The sequence below is a fragment of the Pteropus vampyrus genome, unplaced genomic scaffold (assembly GCF_000151845.1).
Source record: "Pteropus vampyrus isolate Shadow unplaced genomic scaffold, Pvam_2.0 Scaffold570, whole genome shotgun sequence".
Lineage (NCBI taxonomy): Eukaryota > Metazoa > Chordata > Mammalia > Chiroptera > Pteropodidae > Pteropus > Pteropus vampyrus.
Genome location: NW_011889351.1, coordinates 740,290 through 761,877, shown reverse-complemented (window position 1 = coordinate 761,877; position 21,588 = coordinate 740,290). Strand labels below are relative to the sequence as shown.

Genomic DNA, 21,588 nt, shown 5'->3' with positions numbered 1-21,588 from the left:
TAGGCAGGATGGGAACCCGAACCCAGGTCTTCAGACTCCCAGTTCAGTGCTCTTTGATGACACCATACAACACCTTGCCAGCTCCTGGGCCACGCCTGATCCTGACCCTGGTTGGCTCTGGCCTGGGCACTGCCCGGCCTCCCCCTATACTCCCCTCCTAGCCCTACCGGGTCCTGGGAAGATAGTTCTTTTTCCTCCACTCCACTGATCAGGCTCTCTCTCTCTCTTGGTGCCTGCTCCTCAACCAAAAGTTCTGCTCAAGTTTCCCCCACCCCAATGGAAACATGCCTCGCCATGACTCCCCTGTGCTCCTTGGCTGTCCCTTTACGCTAATTTTCTTAGCAGGGGCGATTCTACTACCTCACCCTTGATGCCCTCTCTGCCCGTCACAGTGCCACTTCCTCCAGCCACTTGCTTCCTCTCAGTCTTCCTAATCGTCCTCACTGCCTCTTCCTTACCTGCCGTTCCTCGGGTCCTGTCCCACATCTGGTCTCCTCTCTGCACTGGCCCTTGAGAGTCTGAACTGCACTCCTGGTCCACCAATGACTTTCAAAGCCATGCCTCTAGCTCAGGCATCCCTTTAGGGAGATAGACCTGGGCTTAAGCTGCCCGTCACTATTCCACTAGCAGCATAGCCTGGGGGTTAAGTGTGTGGACTCTGGAGCCCAGATGGCTGGGTTCAAATCCCGCATGGCCTTGGGTAAGATACTCAAGCTCTCTGGGTCTCAGTTTCCTTATCTATAAAATGAAAAACATAACATTCATTTCACAGCCTCTTTGGAAAGCTAAATTGGAATAATACATTATGAAGGACTTAGCACAGGGCAAGTCCCCTCTCCCTGGGAACACTTGAGACAATTCATCTACCTAATATGCTGAACCAGAAACCTTGGAGTTATTCTAGACTCTTCTATCTTCTTTCCCCAACACCCGGTTGGTCATCAAATTCCAGGAGCCTCTAATGTTTGTTGCCCTATGCTGTGGTGCAAGGCCTACCTCCCTTGCTGTCCTCCATTTTTTTCTGCATGGAGCCACGGTGGCCATGGCACATTTCCACGTAAATCCCTGCTCCAAGCCAGGCAAAAATCTAAGTGCCTCAGGCGCAGTCACGCCAGGGTCACATCCCCACCCGCATTTCCTTCCTCATCTCTCCATGCTTCCTGTTCATGTACCCTCCACTTGGCCCCAGCCACACCCACACTGCTAGTAGGCTCTCTCCTGCCTCCCAGCCTTTGTCCGTGGTAGTCCTCTATGGAGTGCTTTTCCCCTCATTCTTCTCCCTCCCCCCGCCCCATCCATGAAGCCCCCAAATGCTCAAGGCCACCTCCTTCTGGAAGCCTTCCTCTGCTTCTCCAGCCTCGCATTGCTCCTTTTCTAGGATATCATTTTAGAGTCAGGATTGGTAAGGCCCAGACCTCTCAAGGAAAGGAGCTAGGCCTTATCTCTATATCCCCAGGGGAGTACCTCTACTCCCCCACCCCCTTACATATTCGGGCTCCCAGTAAGCATTTGTGAATGAATAAAGGTGATTGGGCTGGGAGAAGAGTTTAGAAAGAGGGAGAGTATAAGGATGGTCCTTAGTGAGGGACACCCTCCACCGCATGTTGGGCTTTACTGCCTAAAACCTCAGAGAAAGAGTATGCCAGGAAGAGAGTGGATTTTGAGGTGGAAGGTGAGATGCAGGGAGTAGCTGCAGGGAGTCAGGGGATGGGAAGCCAGGATGGAGAGGAAGGATGGAAGAGGTGTTGGAGAAGATGGATGGGGGAGGGTTGGGACAGGATGGGGGTGCGGGTCAAGGTGCAGGAAGAGGTGGGAAGGGCAGCAGGGTGGGGGCAGAGTACACTTTCTGGGAAGTGGGAGTGGGTGGGGGAGGTGAGTGCAGTGCATTGTGGAGGGAGGAATTGCCTGCCGGCCAGTGTGAGCTCATTTCCTCTCACCGCCTCCTGCAGTGTCTGAGGGCATCAGGCTCTGGAAAAAGTGAGCCAGGGGCACCCTAGGGGCCACCACTCTCCTCCCTTCCCCCACAGCCTCAGTTTATTCTGGATCTCAGATGCCGCAGCTTCCCCCTTACAGACAACCCACTTGTTCTGAGAGGAAAGGATTCTTGAGCCAGGGTGGCAGCAAGCCTTGGGCCCCTGGAGCTACATACAGGGCAGAGTCAGGAACAGAGAACTGGTTGAAGATTAAGCAAGAAAATACAGGCAGTATGACAGATTACAGTTAAATATCATGAAGACCTTCTCAGGAGTAGGGAATAATTCTGGCAGTATCTGACCTTGAAGAGAGGTGGGGAAAGAGGAGGAGTCATTAACTTCCCCTTTATCATAAAAACATCCATTCCCCCTGATTTAAAATAAATTAAATAAAACATAAGATTTAAAAGCGAGTCTCCTTTCTCAGGCTCACAGGACCTGAGACCTTGATCACAGGACTTGAGTCCCTGATTCTGATTAGTGGTGAAGGGGTGGGGAGCTTGGGGCTAATCGCTTTCAGGAGTCAGGGTGGTGGTAGAGGTGAAACAAACAAGTTGTGTGAGGTCTCCTGGCCTCAGAGTGAGTGGGCGATTCCAGTAGACGGAGTCAGCCTTCCCACTTTCCTTGTCTGCCTTATCCAAATCATATTCCTATCTATCTGTGGCCTCTACCTTCCTTTCTTCATACTCTGAGAAAGGAAAAGACGTAAGCATGGACTGTAGGAAATAGGAGATAGTTCTTTTTGCTAAAAGAACTTCTCATCAGAAACTAAGCACTGAGGGACTGTCCCTTCCTAGATGGGCTAGACGGGGTCTGCTTGGAGGCAAGGAAATAAGGAACTGGCTCAGGACCCCAGTGGCTCTTTGAGTGCAGCTCAGAGTGAAGCCGGAAAGGGAGGCTACTGGTTGCTTGTGACTGGGAGATCTGAGGGGACTCCGTTCTCACTGCCGCTCACTCCGGAGTAGGTCCGTGAGCTGTCCAGAGGCCTGAGCCACAGGCTGGCTGGGTGGAGGTCCAAAGGTCTGGGGCACCTGCCAGCCTCTCTCTTCCAGCCTTGGCTCCCCGGCCTTCATAAGATCTTGGACTGAGACTCTGACTGAGAGAGGGGCCCTAGATCGAGTGGCACCGAGCCTCCGAAGCCCCTCTCCTCCTATCCCCTCCCCACATGTGCATCACCATCTCTGCCCTCTTCTCAACATCCGTGAGTCTGGTCGAAAAGCTCCCTAAGCCTTTTTCTGTCTTTCCTTCTCTTCCATCCTGGGTCTTTCATCTTTATCTCGGACTTTCTCTGCCTCTGTTCTGTCTCTATCTTGTCTCTGCCTCTCTCATGCTTTCTGTGGCTCTGTTTCTGACATCTGTTTGCCTGTGTTTCTCTCTGCTTCCCTTTACCTTCCTGCCTCCCTCTCACCCTCCCTTTCCTTGTGTTTCTGAGTTCGGTGCCCTTGTCCTCTCTCTTTAGCCAGCCCAGATCACCGTCTGTTTGGGCCCGTCCCCTGGAAGCCGGCCCCCTGGAGGCCGGCACAGACTGTCTCCCTGAGACCACCTCTCTCCTCCAGGCTGTGTTCTGGCTTCTAGCTCCACTGTCAGCGCAAAACCCTACCTCAGTCGCCTTTGGCAGTTTGCTGCCCTAGGGAGAGGCAGCGGGTGCGCCCCGTCTGAGCTCAAGGGGAGGAGCGAGAGGGAGGGCCCGGCCCCCGGCTCCGCCCCGCCCGGGTTCCTGCCCGCTCCGGGAGTAGTGCCCTGGCCGCAGAGCCGCCGCTGTCGCCCGATGAATGGAGTCGCCTTCTGCCTGGTCGGGATCCCGCCCCGCCCGGAGCCCCGGCCTCCCCAGGTGAGGTGCTGGGCCAGGGGAGGGGGCGGATCTGGCCCCTTCCCGGGAGTTGGCTGCAGGGCCAGGGTCGCGGCGCCCCCGTTCGGCGGGTACAGCCAGGAGCGCACAGCGCGGGCATCGCGGGCACAGCTGCAAAGAACATCGGCTGGTGGCAGGCCGGGGAGGGAGCCGGAGAGAGAGCTGCCCTGGGCGGGAAGGAAGAAGGTAGGCAGAGGGCCAGGACGCGCGGGGCTGCCAGAGCAGGGGGCAACGACCCGGTCGGCAGTGCCAGGACCCCGGCGGCCGGGCAGCGGGGGCGGGAGGCCCGCGCCTTTTGTCCGGGTTTTTCAGGCGGGGCGTCTGCCGCCGTTTCCTCTGCCCGAGTTTTCGTTTTCCGTTGGCGAGGCCCCGGCACAGCTGGAGGGAGAGGGAGTGGGGGAGGGGGTTCCCGGAGCGGGATGTCCTTGGCCACTGTGGCCAGACACCCCCCTCCCCGCGCCGCACTCGCCCCCTGCAGGGCAGGACCGCGCGACGAGCTGCCTGGCGTGAGTCCTTCCCCGGACCCCGGGTCCTGGGGAAGGGAAACAGGCCCTGGACCCCCGGCCCTGCAGGCGCGGCTGTCCTCCCCTCTGCCCTCTCCGGCTGGCTGTGGGTGGGTCTGGGCGCGGGGTGCCAGGGGCATTACTCAGCGCTAGGCTACTTTGCTTGGGTTCTTTCATCTGCCAGCTGCTGAGGCTGGGGAGGGGCCAGCCCCCTACCGCTGGGTCTGGCCACCCAGTCCCGCTGGAGCACCCCACCGCGCACTCCCCCTCTTCCCAAGGTGAAGGGATAAACACTGTCAAGCCAGTCCTCTGAGCTTAGAAAAGAAGTTTCTTGGGGGGACAGGTTGAGGTCCAGTTCTGAGCTGAGATCTCTTAATCTTTGACAGGGCTGGAGGTCCTTGGGTCGCTCCTCCCTAGCCTTCCCCAGTGTTGGAGCTGGGGTCTGGCACTTTGCACTCTGAGACTGGTACGTTTCTCAGGAGCTGGATGTATGTATGCTCAGTTCTTCCTCAGTTCGCATCTCTCCCACGAACACCCCCTCCACCTTTCAGCCAAAGAGTTCCTAATTATGAACTTGAAATTCAGGATGGGCAGGGGGTGGGGGTGGAGGTCATTAAGCCTGAGTCCCTCGATTCTCCCCCCACCAAGACATACTTCATCTCCACCCCACTACCATCTCCACCCTCACCTCCACTGGGGCCCAGATGGGGTGAATGGCTTTGATCCCACATGGTTCTCCCCCTCTGCCAGGGCAACAGTCCCATTCCCAAAAGTGGCCGCTCTCGCTGAGATGTGCTCATTGGCATGCGTTTTGAATGACTATTACATAACCAGTCATTTCACCTCCAAACACAGACCAAAGGCCCCCAACCCAGCCTCTTCTTTTACTTGCTCACACAGTGTTTGAGCCTACCCTTAAGTGGCTGTGAGCTCCCAGTTCTTGCATCTGACTCACCCCTCCCCGACTGCCCCATCTTCTGTTGGGAGTCACAAGATGAAAACTTTGAGGAGGGGAGCGTAATTAGGAAGGTAGCTTTGGGACACCATGCAGAATGGGGCAGGCTTTTGAGGATCCTAGCCCAAGCAGGGAGGGACTAGGCCTAGGGAATAGGCCTTGTGTCTGGGTATCCTAGACGGGGACCTCCATGCCCTCTCCACGGGGTGGGCCTGAGCTCATGGGGAAGGAGAGCAGGAGACCCATCTGGCCCTCCAGGGCTGCAGCATTTTTGGCATGGATAGTAATGGGGATGAGGGAGGGTGCTGGTTACAGAACAGGGCAGTGCAGGAGTGGGCAGAGGCATTTCTTGCTTCATCCTTCATTGCAGGGATGCTTAGAAGGATGGTTAAAAGAGTGACTACAAAGGGGGAGAATGGAATAAGTTACAAAATGAGGGATTGCAGTTAGCTCTTCAGGAGAGTGTCCAGGGAGAGGCTTGTGGGCTATAGCATATGAGGCTAGCCTGGAGCATCATGCAGAGAAGTTTCCTTCAGTATAGTGGGTCAGGTAGATTTTTGTGAAGTTGAATTCAAGTGCAGAAATCCAAAGTCATAGGCGATGCGGATATAGTCGAATAAGCATATACATTAATACATGGAAAAAATATGTTTTTAAGGAGGGGCAGTTGCTTTCATAGTACAGTTGATAGCTAAGACATAAATAGCAATTATTCTGGGCCAGGATTTATATAAATTACTTCATTTAATCCTCACACACAACCATGAAGTGGATACCATTATTATTCCCATTTTTCAGTTGAGAACACTGAGGCATAGAGAGCTAAGAGGTGGAACAAAATCACATCACTAACAAGTAGCAGAGCCAGGGTAGGATCCTGGCAGTCTGGCTCTAGCCAATGCTGTCACCTTGCTATCCCTATTCTCAGGACCTTCCTTGCCCTACTGTCAGTCCCACCCCAAATCTGGGTCTCTCTTGGACATAGCCTAAGATCAAGGTCAATCTATTGCTGGATTGGAGCTTGGTCGCCTTTCTTTTAGTTGGGACAGGGATGGAGACAAGAGGTCTCAGTGTGGCAAGGCCTCAGGTGTCAGTTGGGGGAATCAGCTCCTTTACCTCTCCAACTTCCTATCCCCACCCTACCCCATGCCAACCAATAGCACTTGGCCATGGCTCCATTCATTGGTGTTTTCCTTCTAAAGGGGCATCAGCCCTGCTCTGTCGGCTACAGGGGTTCAAAGGTGAGATATTGGCTTGGTCAGGGATTTGGACAAAGCCTGGTTTTAATTATCCTGCTCTCTCTCCCTCCCCAGAGAGAGCCATGAATAGGGCCTGTGGGAGCTGGCTCTGCCTTTCCCCTAGCACCCCCACCCACTTCAAACAATCTGCCTTTAGATCCAGTCCCCCCTGTTCCAAGTGAAATTGTGCCAGCTCATCAGCAGGGCAGTGCCAGTCAGTACCAGGCAGACATCTTCTCCCCACTGTCTCAGTGGGACAACAGGCTGACTTGGGACTGGACTTTGGGGTGAGTTTAAAGCCCTGTGGGGGTAGAATATATTCATCACCTGTCAGAGTGGATCAAGACCAGAGGGGTCATCTCATCCAACTTTCTCATGCTACTGTGGGGAAACTGAAGCCAGAGAGTGTCCAACATCAAGTAGCCTGTGAGTGGTGGACATGAACCCAGGTGTTCTGACTGCCTGGCCCCCAGGCCATGTCTTTCCCTGGTGCCCGCTTCAGGGCAGAATTCTGGGACTGGGCCCAGGAGGGAGAAGGGAGGGCAGGGAGGAGCAGGGATGAGTGGACAATGTGTCCCGTTCATCTTTATGTCCCCTGTGGCCAGCACAGCGCCTGGCACAGAGCGACTCTTCATAAATGTTTGCTAAGTGCAGGCCAAGGAGCAGCCATTCCTCTGGCCTCCCAGGGTGCCCCGTGCCCAGCTCGGTCCTTGGCATGGCATCGTGACGGTCAGTCTACATATCAGTCTCCTCCACCAGACTGGAGTTATTTGAGGGCAAGAAAAATAATAATAGCAACTTCTCAAGTGCTTACCACTCAGTAGGTACATTATCATCATCCCATTTGACAGACGAAGAAACTGGCACAGAGAGATTAAGTGGCTTCCTAAGGTTACATAGCTAGTAAGTGGCAGAACTAAGGAGTTGACCTTGCTCTTAACTTCATTCCAGACAGGCCCAAAGGTGTCATGTTTATCTTGGTATCCACAGGCCCTTGCACATAGCCCTGTGTTTGTTGACCGACTGACTGACTGACTGACATTGTATGGAAAAACCACGGAATTCTATAATCTAACCCTTTGGAAATAGCTGTGGTTGAGGTCTTGGGAAGGAGGCCTAGAGGGGCATTGCTGGGTTAGCTGTACCAGGAATGCCTGAGCCAAACCTAGAGAAGAAAGGAAAGCTCATCCACACCCTGTCTCAACTGCCCTCTATGGCTTAACGGGCCACTGGGGGCCTGCAGTCCTCTGGCTTCTCGTTTGCCCTCACTTAGAGTCTCCCTTTTTCCTCCAGAGTTTCAAGGGGACAGTGCTGAGCAATGCACATGTGAGAAAAGACTACATATGGGGTTAAAGAGGCCTGTTTCTTTTTTATCTCTCTGGCCCTGAGGTGTTGGACCCTGTGCATCACCTTGGTGGAAGATTCTGCAACTTTCAAGTTGGAGGGTGCATGGAGTGTCTGGTTTGGGTATTGGATTTCCAGCCACCTCCAGTCTTAAACCTTAGGCCCAGAGTCATCTCCTCCAGCCTCCTCAAACCTGTGTGCCCGTGGGTAGGTGACCTCTTCTCTCTGACTCTCTCTGCTACCCATTTGCTGGTTTGAATTAACATCAGTCAGTCACTATCCCCGGGTCATACTTTATCTGCTGACAAAGGCTGGTGGGGAACTGGCTAGGAAAAAAGAAGATTCAGTGTGGGGATGTGGTCCGCCCTCTAATACAGACAGGTGACCCTGGGAACTGAGGGGCCTGGGTCTGGCATGGCCCCTCAGCACACTGGGAGTTAGGCTGGGTGTCTGGGCCCTGACTTCAGCCTGCTGAGGTTTAAATTTCAGCCTTAGCCCTTGTTTACTGTGTGACCACGGCCAAGTTACTTAATTGTTTTTAGACTCAGTTTTCTTATCCCTGAAATAATTCCTCAAAATTAATTTAGATTAAATTGGATTAAATGAGGTAATATAGGTAAAGCGGCTGACATTCGGTCATTTCAACTGTTAGTAGTGACTATTATTAAACAAACAATAATCAATGGATGGAAATGAGAACAACACACTCTGGGCTCAATAAAGGGAAGGCTTTATGGTTGGGGTAATCTAAAGAGGAAATGAGCTGCTCCTAGAGGTAATGAGGGTCCCAAATCAGTGGAGCCAGGCAAACTCAGGCTGGACTCAAGAGAATTCAGGCATTGGGTGAAGGGTTGACACAAAAATCCTTAAGGGCTCTGCTTTGGGATCAGCGCCATGTGGTAGGAAATTAGAGGAGCAGGTGGGACCTGGTTCCCGCTATCGAGGATTGGGGAGGGGAGTGAAAGGTTGGCTGCTGCGATTTGGGCTGTGCTGTGAGGCTCCTCTGAGGTCAGGGAGTCCAGAGAGGCTGCCTGGAGGAGGCGTGGGAGGATGGATATGGTTCTGATGGGTGCGAGAAAGTGAGGGGCCATTGCAGGTTCTGGAAGGGCTTAGTGGTTGAAGGGCAGTAAGGCCCCTGGGCCACTGGTCCTGAAGTCAGTTCCAGGGCTGCCTCCATGTCCCAGCTGCCCAAGGGGTTGAGTGTATGGTGGTGGTGGTGATAGGGCAACTGGTAGCTCCCTGTCCCCCCACTCCCAGCTTCTCCAGGAGGAGGGGCTGGGGCTACTCCAGTGACAAAAAGCAGGGGCCTGTAAGAAGTGGAACTGGGGAAAGAAAGACTTCTTATGCTCAGTGCATTTGGGGGCGTCCGGGGGTCGGAGGAACAGTGGAGCCTTTGTCCCCAGCCACAGAGAATCTGGCCAAGGAGCCAGCCCTGGGTCTGGCTGGGCCCTCAAAGGCAGATCCTCTTTGAAGTGACCCTTTCAAAGCTCAGCCCGAATCTCTGGGTGGAGAGACTGCTTGGGGCGGGGCATAAGGGTGACTGAGACCTGCAAGCCAAGGATGCGAGCTTTGGGCGGCCAGGCTGGCAGGAGGTGTGGGGGCTGGAGGAATGTGGCCAGGCTGGGGGCACATGTGGGAGCCATGTGGGAGGACAACGCCCCAGGGTCTTGGCCTCCAAGTGGAGGGTCAGTATAGGGAAGGGCAGAGCTCATTTTGGCCCTGCGCCTGGCTGTTTTATCAGCCCCAGCTTGATTCTGTCTGACTCTGGGCTCCTAAATCCCTAGCTTTTTTCTCTTTAATTTTCTCAGAGTGTGAGAGCTCCTTGGAGAGAATCAAGTGTGGATACAGGACATAGAGCTCTCGGTTGGGGGAATGGGTGGAGATCTGGGCCATCAGAGCTTTTCCTGCTCCTGAGAGCCCCTGAGAGGCTAAAAGGGGAGGCTGAAGGGGAGACCTGCTCACCTCCCACCACAGAGCTTCCCTCATTCTCAATGTAGAGGAAACTCTGTATAGTTCTCCAAAAGAGAGAGGGGGAGGGAAGGGAGAAGCCTCCGAGAGAGGGAACATCTTCATAAGTTTCAGCTGGAGGGCTTTTAGAGGCCACTCCTCTCCTCCTGCATTTCCATTTAACTCAAGGAGAAACAGGCCCAGAGAAAGCACAAGACCAAGGAGACAGAGGCAGAGGAGAAGGGACAGGCAAAGGTAGGAGGAAGAGGGAGGATGGAAGCCAGGTTAGAAGGGGTCCAGGTTGCTGAGTTATAATCTGAGGGTAGTGGAGAAGTGCCCCCAGTCTCTTCTGCTGACCCACTGGGATTCCATGAAAGGAGGGAGGGGAGGGATGGGTTTCTGTTGGTTCTTTTTTTTTTTTTCTGTTGACCAAGCAGTGGACAGGGGAGCTTCCAGCAGCCCAGATGTGAACCCTACCCCCCAATGCTGTTTTCTAGTTCATTCCCCACACCCTGATTTCTCTAGTGGCATCATGGCACTCTCTGTACTTGGAAGATTCTTCTAAATCTACCTTTCTTCTTCTGAGGGTGTGGCCCCTGGTTCCTGGCAAGAGAAGGGGAAGAGAGAGCTGAGAGCCCAAGGTCGTGATGGGGACCTCGGACCATTCTGGTACTCTCTTGTATCTTGCACTGGCATCTGCAGAGCTGAGCCCTCATTAGCTCTAATGAAGCCTTGGCACTGTGCCACCCACCTTTTGCCCTACAGCACCTAGTGAGGGTGAGGGGGCAGCTGAGTTTGGGCCCAGAGCCCAGGAAGAGGGTAGGATGTCTGCAAGAGGGAAGGGTGTGAGTCAGGAAATGGGCACCATGCAACAAGGCTGGACTGCTGATGGGACAGAGAAACAGGTACCACCCGCCTCTTCCCCACTGGGACCTTTTCTCTTCCAGTGGCTTCCAGATGCTTAGGTCCCACAGTGCTAGGGAAAGTGTTATCTGAGAGACTGGGTGTGGCCCCGGGGGGCACTGAAGACATTCCCAGGCCTGGCTTGAACAGAGTGTTGTCCTCCCCTCTCCCTAATTTTAGCCTAGGGCAGGAGAAGAACCTGACTCCAGAAACTGTAGGTCCATGCCTGGGAAAATCAGGCAGCAGCCAAATCTTAATGCAAAGTGGACTTCATTCATTTGGTGATCATTCCCGTGTGTCCTCTCACTTCCTATGTTCTAGGCTCTCTCTCTGGGTTGTGAGGCCAGAATGAATAAAAACACAGCCCTGCCTTCAAGGGGTTTATTGTCTGCTTTTCCTATTACCCAACAGCTCCACTAAGATTTTATCACCATGGGTTCTGAGATTTGCATTTATACTGTCTGTCAGTCTAGAACACCCCTTGCCACCCCCTGCCAAAAAATTAACATAAATATGGTCTGGCATAACTGGGGAGACAGACCCACAGCAGACACAAATGAGTGTCTTCACTGGTAGGTTCAAAGGTAGGTTTAAAGATGGAAACAGTGTTGCTGGGTAGAATCGCTATATTGCGTTATGATTAATCTTCTTTCTTTCATCTCCTGTTTCCAAACCTATCATTAAATTAAAGATTCTTTAGTGAAACATTTTTTTGATGAATTTTCAAGGGCCATCGTGGAGTGGTTGTATATTTACTGATACAAGAACTGAGACCCTGAGAGGGTAAATAACTCTCCCAAAGGTCGCCCAGCATCCAAGTTTAAATCTGGGGCTTCCGGAATCCTAATCCTTTCCTGTGTCACTGCCACCTTCCCTGACAGGGAAGAGCCTAGGAGGACACCCTCCTACCGTGAGAAAATGTACACTTTCCCTTGCCCCAAGCTGGGCTTTGAAATCCAGTAGGGGTCAGCATAATGAAAGAGGGGTGGAGGATGCCGACGATTATGTTCTGCTTCTCCGTGACTCTGCTGTGCATAGGGTTCTCCCTGTGCCTGCCTGGAATCTGGGTTTGCCCTTGATTGGTATAGAGTACCCCAGGGCTCTGCCAATAGACATGGGCTGAACCCCTGCCTTCACTAAAGATACTTCAACTCGGAAGGGAACAAGGCTTCACTGGGGGAGTGAGGCTTGCCAAGGCTTGAAAGAGGTCTGCTGGGACAAAAGAGGGCTGGTAGAGAAGGGCATTCCAAACAGAAAGACCCAGCATGACTTGCTCCCTAGATACTGTGGACGTATGGAAGGGTGTCAGGCAATGAAAGCAGCAGATCAAATGATGGGGGCTGAAAGTGGAGTTGGAGATGGAGAGGACAGGATAGGAACAGGATGCGTTACCCTCTTCCTCTTTCCAGAAACTTGCCATGCCATCTCTTTCTCTTGTCTGATATAGATTTCCTTGCCTTCTCTTTTTCTCAAACTTCTATTCATCCTTCAATGCTCAGTTCAATTATCCTTCTCTGTAAAGCACCCCCCACCACACACAAATGTCCTCGAATATATGGAGACTTCCTCCTCTGGACACTAGATCTTAAGCCCCATGAGAGTAGGGATGCTGTCTTCTTCACTGTCCTATCTCCAGCTTCTAGACTCCAGGCCATGTTGACTGAATATTGTTGACTAACGAACTAAACATTCCCATCGCACTTGGCACTGCATTGTGAGGAACACGTAATAATAGTTATAATGAAAATAAGAGTATTGGTTATAGCTAACATTTATTGAGCATTTCAGGGCTGAGCACTCTACACACACTATCTCAATGGTATAGCAAACCATGAGGAATAGGTTATCTCTATTTTATAAATGCAGAAATAGAAGCTCAGAATAGTTAGTAACTGGTTCAGGGACACACACCTAGGAAGTGGGACCAAGTTGAAATTCAAACCCAGATTCCCCTGAATCCTTTTTCGGAACTTGAAAACACTATGCTCTCTGAGACCTCTTTATTTATTGCATGGCTTTCTCTTTATAAATTTAATTAATTTTATTAATTTAAAAATCCCTGTGGACTACTGAACTTTGTTGAGCATCTCCTAGGTGCCAGGCCCTCGGTGACACCCAGTCAACCTAGTCACCCAGCTGTCTGTCAGACGTGTGAGCTCCAAGGAGGCCAGGCTGTCCTGGAGCTGGGGTGAGCAAGGACTGTGTCTGAAGGCGGCAGAACCTTACGGGGCCTTGACAGAAGAGGGTATGAGGCCTCCAGTGCACAGCATCAAGGGACTTTGAGCCACGGGGTGACCCGAAGGACCTCCAGGTTTGAGAACCACAGCCGGCTGGGAAGCGGCATAGGCATAGGCCCTGCGCGGTGCTGAGGGTTGAGTCCTTGCTAACTCCTGTTGAGTGCCCATTGGGTTCAAGTTCCCAGACCCGCAGAGACCCACCAATCAGATACGCTCACTGCTCTCTATTTGCATGACCACACCCCTTCTCTCCTGCCACTCAGCGTCCGCCCCGAAGCGTACCTCCTCAGCTCCCTCCCGGTTTCAGGCCCCTGGCGCACTGCTGGCGTGGGAGGGTTGGGGTGGAGGGCCGAGTGGGGGAAGGGCAGACCTGGGCCGCGAGCCTGCCGCACTATTCATAGCTCAGGGGCTGGTGTAGTTCGCATACTTGGCGTTTCTCATGTCTGGCTGGCCCGAAGCAGCCGACCCTCCGCCCTCCTCTCCTTTCTCTCCTCTCCCCTTATTCCCTCCTCTGTCTGCCTCCCCCAACCTTCGCCCTCTCAACTAATCTTCCTGAAATCTAGAGATGGCCGATCCCGCAAGAGGAAACCTAGGCTGAGTGAAGGGTCGTGTCTTTGAGCCAGGCCTCGAGAGAGAAACTGGTAGTAAGGAGAGCCTGGGCTTGAATCGGAGCGGCCTCTAGCTGTGGGACTCTGGCAAGTTCCTTAGCTTGCAGTCTGCGAAGCTTTTCAGAAACAGCCAAGCTGAGACCTACCTGGAGGATAAGGGATCAGTTAAGGGAAAATGGGGGAAGGGGAGAGACAAGTGTTATATTCTAGGGAGAGGGAACTGTGGATGTGATGGGCCAGCCCTGAATGGACAAGGGCTTGGCCAGATGGAGTGAGGGGACAGAGGATGCTGAAAAAAGGATTAAGCAGCTTCTCTCTCCCCCTCCCTCCCCCTTACTCCCTTATTCCAGCATCTCCACTTTCTGAATCTGGTTCCCACTGAGGAAGGGGTGGGGTGCAAACCAATAGACAAAGATCTGAAGCAGCCCCTGCCCCAGGTAAATCCCTCCCTGGGAATGGGTCCAGCTACCAAGGGCTGTCAGGAGAGGTTCGTTCATTCCTTCACATTCAGAAACAGTGTGCCCAGCGCCCACCCTTTGCCAGGTGCTGTGCCTGGAGCTGGGGATATGACAGCCAGCAAAGCAGATGGTGTCAGCCTTCCAGAACTCACAGTCCCAGGGGTAGGGGAGATGTTGGTCAAAATAATCTCATAAATATATAGACACCAACTCAAGATTGCTGTGAGAGGGACCTGACCTAGTCTAGGACCCAAAGGAGGTATAGCTCTGGGGAAGTGACTTTTTTGCTGAGAACTATGGGGTGGATAGGAGTTAATTAGGGTGTTGGTTGGTGAGGCAGAGAGGGAGCTGGGGAAGGAAGAACAGCATTCTAGAAACAGCATGTGCAAAGGACTTGGGGCTGGATGAGTACCTGGTCCTCAAAGGAACTGGAAGGAGGCCAGGTTAGCCAGAGCACAGAGGAAGGAGGTGTGGTGGGTATGGAGCCTGAAGGCATGTCCCACAGAGTCTGGTGGTCATAGTATTAAAATAATTAGTCTGGACTGTCAGGGGCCAGAAGAGTAATGGTGTCTTAGAACAGAGCAGTGGACATGGTGAAGTGGGCAGACTCAGGAGACGTTTTGGAAACAGAATCTACTCTCTAATGGGTGAGATATAGGACTGGGGCCATAACACCTCCCATTAATGGCTCCCAGAATATTTTCTCAGCGACTTTGTCAGGTTACTATCCCTAGCTTCATTTTGTAGCCGAAGAAATAAAAAACCTGTGTGACCTTGAGGTCACATAACCAGAAAATGGCTAAGGCTAGTAGCAATGGCAAGCATGACCCTTTCTCCATGTCAGCCTTCTCGATGCTGGGACTGTGATCTTTCTCACTGGCATCCTATGGGTTAGCCCAACATTCCCTACTTAGCACCAGACCGTGCTGTGGGGAGAGGTGACTGTGGCAAGGGACCAAGGTAGAGTGTGTGGGCGTGTATGTGTGTGTCACACTTATCCCAAGAGGCTGCTCTGCTCTTAAATGAGGCAATGCATGCGTAGCATGCCTGGCATATAGTAAGGGCTCAACAAATATTAATATAAGGCTAGGCAAACTGATGAAAGGTAGGATCTGGGGCCGAAGGCAATGCCGACTGTCTTGTTCTAACTACAGAGCCCAGCCCAGAAACCATCGCAACTCCCTCATGGACAGAAGCCAGGGGAGGTTGTTTGTCCCTGCAGAGCCACCATCATCCATTCTTCCAGCTGCCTCTGGGGCATCACCAGCTGGATTAGGGAGAGGTTCTGCTCTTGGGCTGGGTGTAAAGGGATGACCTGGGCAGGTCAGGCAGGGCCTGGATGAGGGGGTGGGTGGTTTCAGGGGTGGAGCTAAGAGCCTCTCCCCACAGGGAGCCCCATGTACCCTGGGGGAGACTTTCAGAATCTGCTGAGACCTGCCCTGGGAGGGGATGTGGTCTCAGCTTCACTAGGACTGAGCTCTCCCTTGAAAGAAGCCAGTGAGTGCACCTGTCGTCTCTGCCCAGGTGGTCAGACAACAGGAAGAACTTCTGGAGAGGTGTGTGTGGGACCATAGAAAAAGCCACTCCCAGAGTTCTCTCTCAGTCTCCTCTGAAATGAGCTTTCCGGTGTGAAGTCAGAAAATGGATGTGATGGTTTTGGAGAAGAGTCATTGTAGGCAGTCTCCTGCCTCCAGAAACACTGCCTTTAACACGATCTAGGAGGCTCTGGCCTTTCTCATACTCATTGACCAAAGGGAGACCCTTCCTAAGGTTCCACAGCCACTCTTTCTGCTGGGGACCCTGCTCCTCCGTAGGAGATGGGGAGGGGTGATCCTGGGGTGTGGTTGGGGCTGAGAGGCCTGAAGATTGCAATGGAAGGAGGCAGGGTGGAGGGAATGAGGGCAATCTGCTCACCGCCCTGTGAGGGTGATAAGTGTGCCAGACCTGGGCCAGCAGGGGGCTCTGCTGCACATGGGACCTGCCTGCGTCTCTGACAAGACTGTATCCTTCAGTGCGTAGGCATGTTTTTCTTGGAGCTATGTATGAGAGATCATGGGAGAACAAGAGCTTGCCTCTGTGTGCACACCTTTGTGTGTGCATTTGTTACAGGTAGTTTGTAAGCATGTGTAGGCTTGAAATAGACGTGTGTGCTGAGCAGAGTCCGCTCTCAGGAGGCGAGAACCTCACACTTAGCCTGGTTTTTGCTAGGAAAACTCTCCAGGGTCCTATGGCATCCCAAGAGTTTATGCCTCCATCATTCCAGCCTCCGATAGATGGCAGGTCCTTGTCAATGCCCCTGGCAGCCTGAGAGCTCCCCCTGTGTGGGGACTACTAGGGCCCCAAGATGACAATAAGGGGTCTGAGAAGGCACAGTAAGGAGGGATGGGAGGGAAAGATCCTCCAGGCAGGAGGTGCCCAGCTGTCCAGGGCAACCTCTGTGGGCAAGGCCTGCTCCTGGGCCCCAGTAGGAGACCTGTTCATTTGTTTCATCTTCTTTCAACAACAATTTTTTTCCATTTGAATTCTGACCTTGCCATTTTTTTTTTATTGGAGTGAAATATACATAACATGCAAATGACCATTTTTAAGTGTACATTTCAGTGGTATTAAGTACATCCATATTGTTATGCAACCATCACCACCATCCATCTCCAGAACTTTCTCATCTTCCCAAACTGAAACTCTGTACCCATTAAACAATAACTTACATTCTCCTTTCCCTCCAGCCCCTGGCAGCCACCATTCTATTTTCTGTCTCTATGAATCTTAGTAACTCATATAAGTAGAATCATACAATATTTGTCCTTTTGTGTCTGGCTTATTTCACTTAGCATCATGTCTTCAATGTTCATCCATGTTGTAGCAGGTGTTAGAATTTCCCTTTTTTAAAGACTGCATTAAATTCTATTGTATGTTTATACTACATTTTGTTTATTCATTCATCTGTTGATGAACTTATGGGTTGTTTCCACATTTTGACTATTGCGAATAATGCTGCTGTGAATAATGCTGCTGTGAACATGGGCATGATGTATTTGTTCAAGTCCCTGCTTTTACTTCTTTTGGGTACATAGCCAGAAGTGGAATTGCTGGATCATAGGTTACTTCTGTTTAATTTTTTGAAGAACTGCCATACCGTTTTACACAAAAGCATCATTTTGTGTTCCCATCAGCAGTGCAGGAGGGTTCTAATTTCTCCACACCCTCGCCGTTGACAAATAATTGTTGAGAGCCTACTGTGTACGTACAAAACACTCAAGCAGCACAAGTCTGTTTCTGAAATTTAGTAGCTGTTGTCCTTAGGAAGCTCTCAGTCTAATGGGGGAAACTCAGGTCATGCCCTTGAACAATCTCCCATCTGAGGGGAAAGACACAGGCCATTAACCTTGGGAGACCCTAGATGGATATGGGAAAAAAACCCCACAAACCCCTCAAACCCTGTTCTCAGGGAGCTCCCAGTCTAAAGATGAGGCATAGGCCGTTTCCTTTGGGAAGTCCCTGGACAGGCCTAGAGATCAGAATGAGTACGTGGAGGGCATGCATTGAGACATCAGGGGACTGCTGAGTGGACTCATCAGGGGGCGGAGAGGGCTTGTGGTGGGTCTTGTCCCACGCTGGCCTGCAGTTGCCTAGGCAATGGCCCTGCTGTTTACTTTGTGGCTGGCTCCAGACTCACTCTTTTCTGCAAGTGCTCATTTTCCACCATGAGGAAAGATGCTCATCTTTAGTTTCCCCTCCCTCTGCTGTTCCTGAGGTGGGAACTGGCTCTGCTGCTGGGAGAGGTCCTGCCAGCCTGGCACCTTTGCCAAGTTCCTTTCCTGCTGGGAGCAGGCCGCATCCTGGGGTCTCACATTGTCCACCCCTTCTCCATTCCCAAAGGGCTTACAAGACAAAGCTCTGGACCTGCCCAAGTTCTGCTATGGAAGGGGGGCTCCTGATGATTTCTTCCTATTTGAGGGAAATTGGGGTGTGTAGCAGCCTGTAGGGGGCTGGCAGGGGGATGTGGTGGTGATGCTCATGTGAGTGGGTTCACCTGGCTCGGTGTAGACCTCCATAAGTGTCTGCATGTGTCACCGTGTCTGTGTGTACATGTGGCCAAGTTGCCTGCATGTCTCAATGTGAGTGTGGCTGGGTGTGTGAGTATGAATATTCAAAAGACAATCAAAATGGCTTGCATTGACCTTGAGGGCATTGTGCTGAACAAAATAAGTCAGACAGAGAAAGATATATAAGGTGTGACCTCACATGTGGAATCTTAAAAAAACCCAAAAAACAAAAAGACCCTACCGAGCTCAAACAGAATAGATTGGGAGTTGCCGGAGGTGGCGGTGGGGGGTTGCAGAGTTTTGGCGTGCGGGGGTTGGGAAGGTGGCCAAATGAGTAAAGGGAATCAAAAGATACACATTTCTAGTTCTAAAATAAGCAGGTCATAGGGATATAACGTACAACATGACAACTATAGTTAAGACCATATTGCATATTTGAAATTGCCAGAAAAGCAGATCTTAAAAGTTCTCATCACAAGAAAAAAAATTCTTTAACCATAGATGATGCTAGATGTTAACCAGACTTATTGTGGTGATCACTTCACGATGTATACACATTTTGAATTATTATGTCGTATACCTGAAACTAATATAATGTTGTATGTTAATTATATCTCAATAAAAACATTCTTTAAAGGAAAAGAAAAAAAAAAAACAAAAAAACCCTTGCATTTATTGAACCCCTACTACGTGCCCAGGGCCTGTGCTGAGGACTTTCTTTAATTTACTTAATTCATGCAACAATCTATGAAGTGAGAATTAGTGTCCTTCCCATTTTATCGGCGAAGAACTGAGGCTCAGAGAGATTCAGTAACTCAGGCAAAGTCTCACAGCCAGAAAGTGGTAGAGACGGGACTTAGACCCAGAGTTCTGGACTCCAGAGCCCACGTGCTCATCTGTGAGCCACGATAAAGCAGGGGGTTCTGTGCTGTTTGGGATCACAGTTGGTCCTTCCTTGAGATGACAGTGAGATTTCTGGCATCTCAAGTTCTTCCTCCTCTCTTTTCTCTCACCCTCCCTTCCCCCAGCCTTTCTTGGCTCTGGCCCAATTTGAAGTTGGGAGGGAAATGTCACAACCACCCCAACTCAGGGCAAGCTTGTGGGAGAGCATGGGTCTGGAGAGACCCTTTGAACTACCCCTCAGAACCATACCAAGTGCGAGGTCCCCAAGCTCCCCATGATGGTGACGGTGATGGTGACAAGGGGTTGTCAGCACCTTGAGGGTGTTAGGGAGATTCAGGCTTGCTGGGCCGGCTCATCGGCTTGGCTTGTTGGGGCATGTCAGGATTGTACACAAGTGGTGCTGAGAACCAGGCATCTGAATGGGGCAAAAGGGTGGAGGAGGATCGAGGGGGCGGCTGCCCTTGAGCGAGGAGACTAGGGCAGGGGTCAGAGGCCCAGGCGTGGGCAGACGAGATGCCTTGGGTATCGCATTGCCTGCATGCCTGGGATGGATGGGACTGGTGGTAGAATTGCGCTGTCTGGGTGTGAGGTCGTGGGTCTGTGTTTGGTGGTATGCAATGAGTGTAAATATGGGACCAGTTGAAGCTTCGTAAGTGCTAGCTCATTCTCTTGGGGTGCGAGGCATTGTTCGTCTCGTGGTTTGGGGCCAGCATTCTGGGGGAAGGCGCTAAACAAGCTAGAGGAAGGAAAAGCAGGCAAATTGATACCAAGCCCCTGTCTCTCACTTTCTGAACTCGCCTTCCAAGGTATCAGTTTCCCTCCTTCTCACATCCCCCAACCCTTTGGCCCCAGGACACCCTTCTCTTCCCCAGTTCCTGACTGTCAGGCTGACCACTGCAGTATTCTGCTCGTCCAGCCCAGGCCACCCACTTGTTCAAGGGTTAACCTGGGAGGCTCCTGATCCCACTTCAAACAAACTGTCCCCTCCCAGAGAGAGAGGCCCCAACTCCTAACACAGGGGCTTCGTTGATATGTGGGGGTTTCTCTTGGTCTGGGTGAAGGCAGCTGGCTCAGGCTTGAATCTGAACTTGGAGACCCCTAAAGGTTTCAGGAGCTGAGATGTTAGTAAAACTCTAAACACCTGAGGGCATTATCTGCCCTTGTCTTATTCTCCCAAGTGTCCCAGCCCCTGGCACAGCACCTGGTGCACAGCAGGCACTTAAGACATGGTTTTCAAATGATAAACGAGAGAGAAATGGAAAGAAATCCGACTTGGGCTTTAGAACCCTGGGTCCCAGCTTAGTATAAGTGAGGCTTTGAACCAGTCACTTGTCCCCTTTGAGCCTCAGTTTCCGCATCCGAAAAATGATTATAAAAACAATCTCTGGACATCCAGTTTGTAGAGTAAGGGTCAAATGAGATAAAGGGAAAGTGCTTTTAAGCAGTAAAGGATGATTATCTCACTTGCAGAGAGGAAGACTGGATGCCCTCTCCTTGGGGGTGCAGCCCCCAAGGTCTGTCCCAAGGACCCTCAGGAAGATAAGGTTGAATGGATTTTGCAAGCTGGTCAAACTAGAGGATGATGAGAAGGACTACTCAGCGGGGTAATTCCTGATTTGGGGGGAGGAAGCTGGGGAGGGTGTAGGGAAGGAGGACTCACACTCGGCAGGAAGGCTTGGAATAGAATCTCAGCTACGCCTGGTATTTCCCAGTCCTGGCCCCCTCCCCCACCACCCTCTGGGGCCCACCCCACATTCCTTTCCCAGAGGAAATGAGGGAGGGGGTTGAGAGGCTCCCCAGGCCTGGAGGATCATTTATTCAAACTATGTAAGACCTTGGAGGCCCTACTGTGTACATCCCCCTTGTAACCTCCCTGTAGAGGCAGCTGGGGTGGAGGGGGTAGTGCGGGTTTGTTTTGGACCAGGCTGTTACCTCCTTTGTGGGGCTTTGCTCCTCCTGCCAGGTTAAGGGCAGGAAATGGACATCATCTATGGCTCATCATTTCCCAGGTCTTTGCAGCCCTGGACACAGAACCCGGTGTTCCAGGGGTTAATCCAGACACACAGCAGTACCTGTTGGTCATGAGAGGTTCCCTGGGACGTGAGAGGGGAGGGTTACTCCATTTCCTTAGAGCCAAGGACTGGACTTGCAGCAAGAGGAGAGGAAGTTAGGTAGCTGGAAGGACTTATTGGCTGCTTGCTGAGAGAAAAGGCCAGACTCTGAGCGAGGACATCTCCATGGCCCTTGCCCTCTGCTTGGGGCTGAAGAGTCTAATGTGGCTGAGGACACCTTAGTGGTGCTTCCAGCTGGTCTATGATCACCTGGCCACTGGCGGGCATGACCGGGAGGCTCAGGGAAGACAAGGGCAAGAGGGGGCCTGACTCAGAATCCTTGGTTTTCTAGCGATTGAGGGGCAGCAGAGGGTGCTGCCATGCGTTCTGCTCCCCTAACTGCGGTCCTTTCCAGCTCTGCCCCTAAGCCCTCCTGACTCAGCTCTAGTGGCAGCCTTGCTCTTCCCTTCCGGCTTCCGCCAGGGTGGGGGTGGGGGTCCAGCTCCTGCACAGGAGGCCTAGCAAGAGGCAAACAGGAAATAGGAGAACAAAAAACGCTCCCTGACCCCCCAC

General features: G+C 52.1%; 1 protein-coding gene across 1 annotated transcript in view; it reads left to right on the top strand.

Annotated features, from left to right (window-relative positions):
* Nucleotides 1-3,659: 3,659 nt before the first annotated feature.
* The window catches only part of ARHGAP23 (Rho GTPase activating protein 23), a 68,187-nt gene continuing 50,258 nt past the window's right edge, over nucleotides 3,660-21,588 (top strand). The window contains exon 1 of the mRNA XM_023525532.1: nucleotides 3,660-3,804. Coding sequence (XP_023381300.1) covers nucleotides 3,742-3,804 — 63 coding nt within the window. The 5' untranslated portion in view covers nucleotides 3,660-3,741. The remainder of the gene's footprint in view (nucleotides 3,805-21,588) is intronic.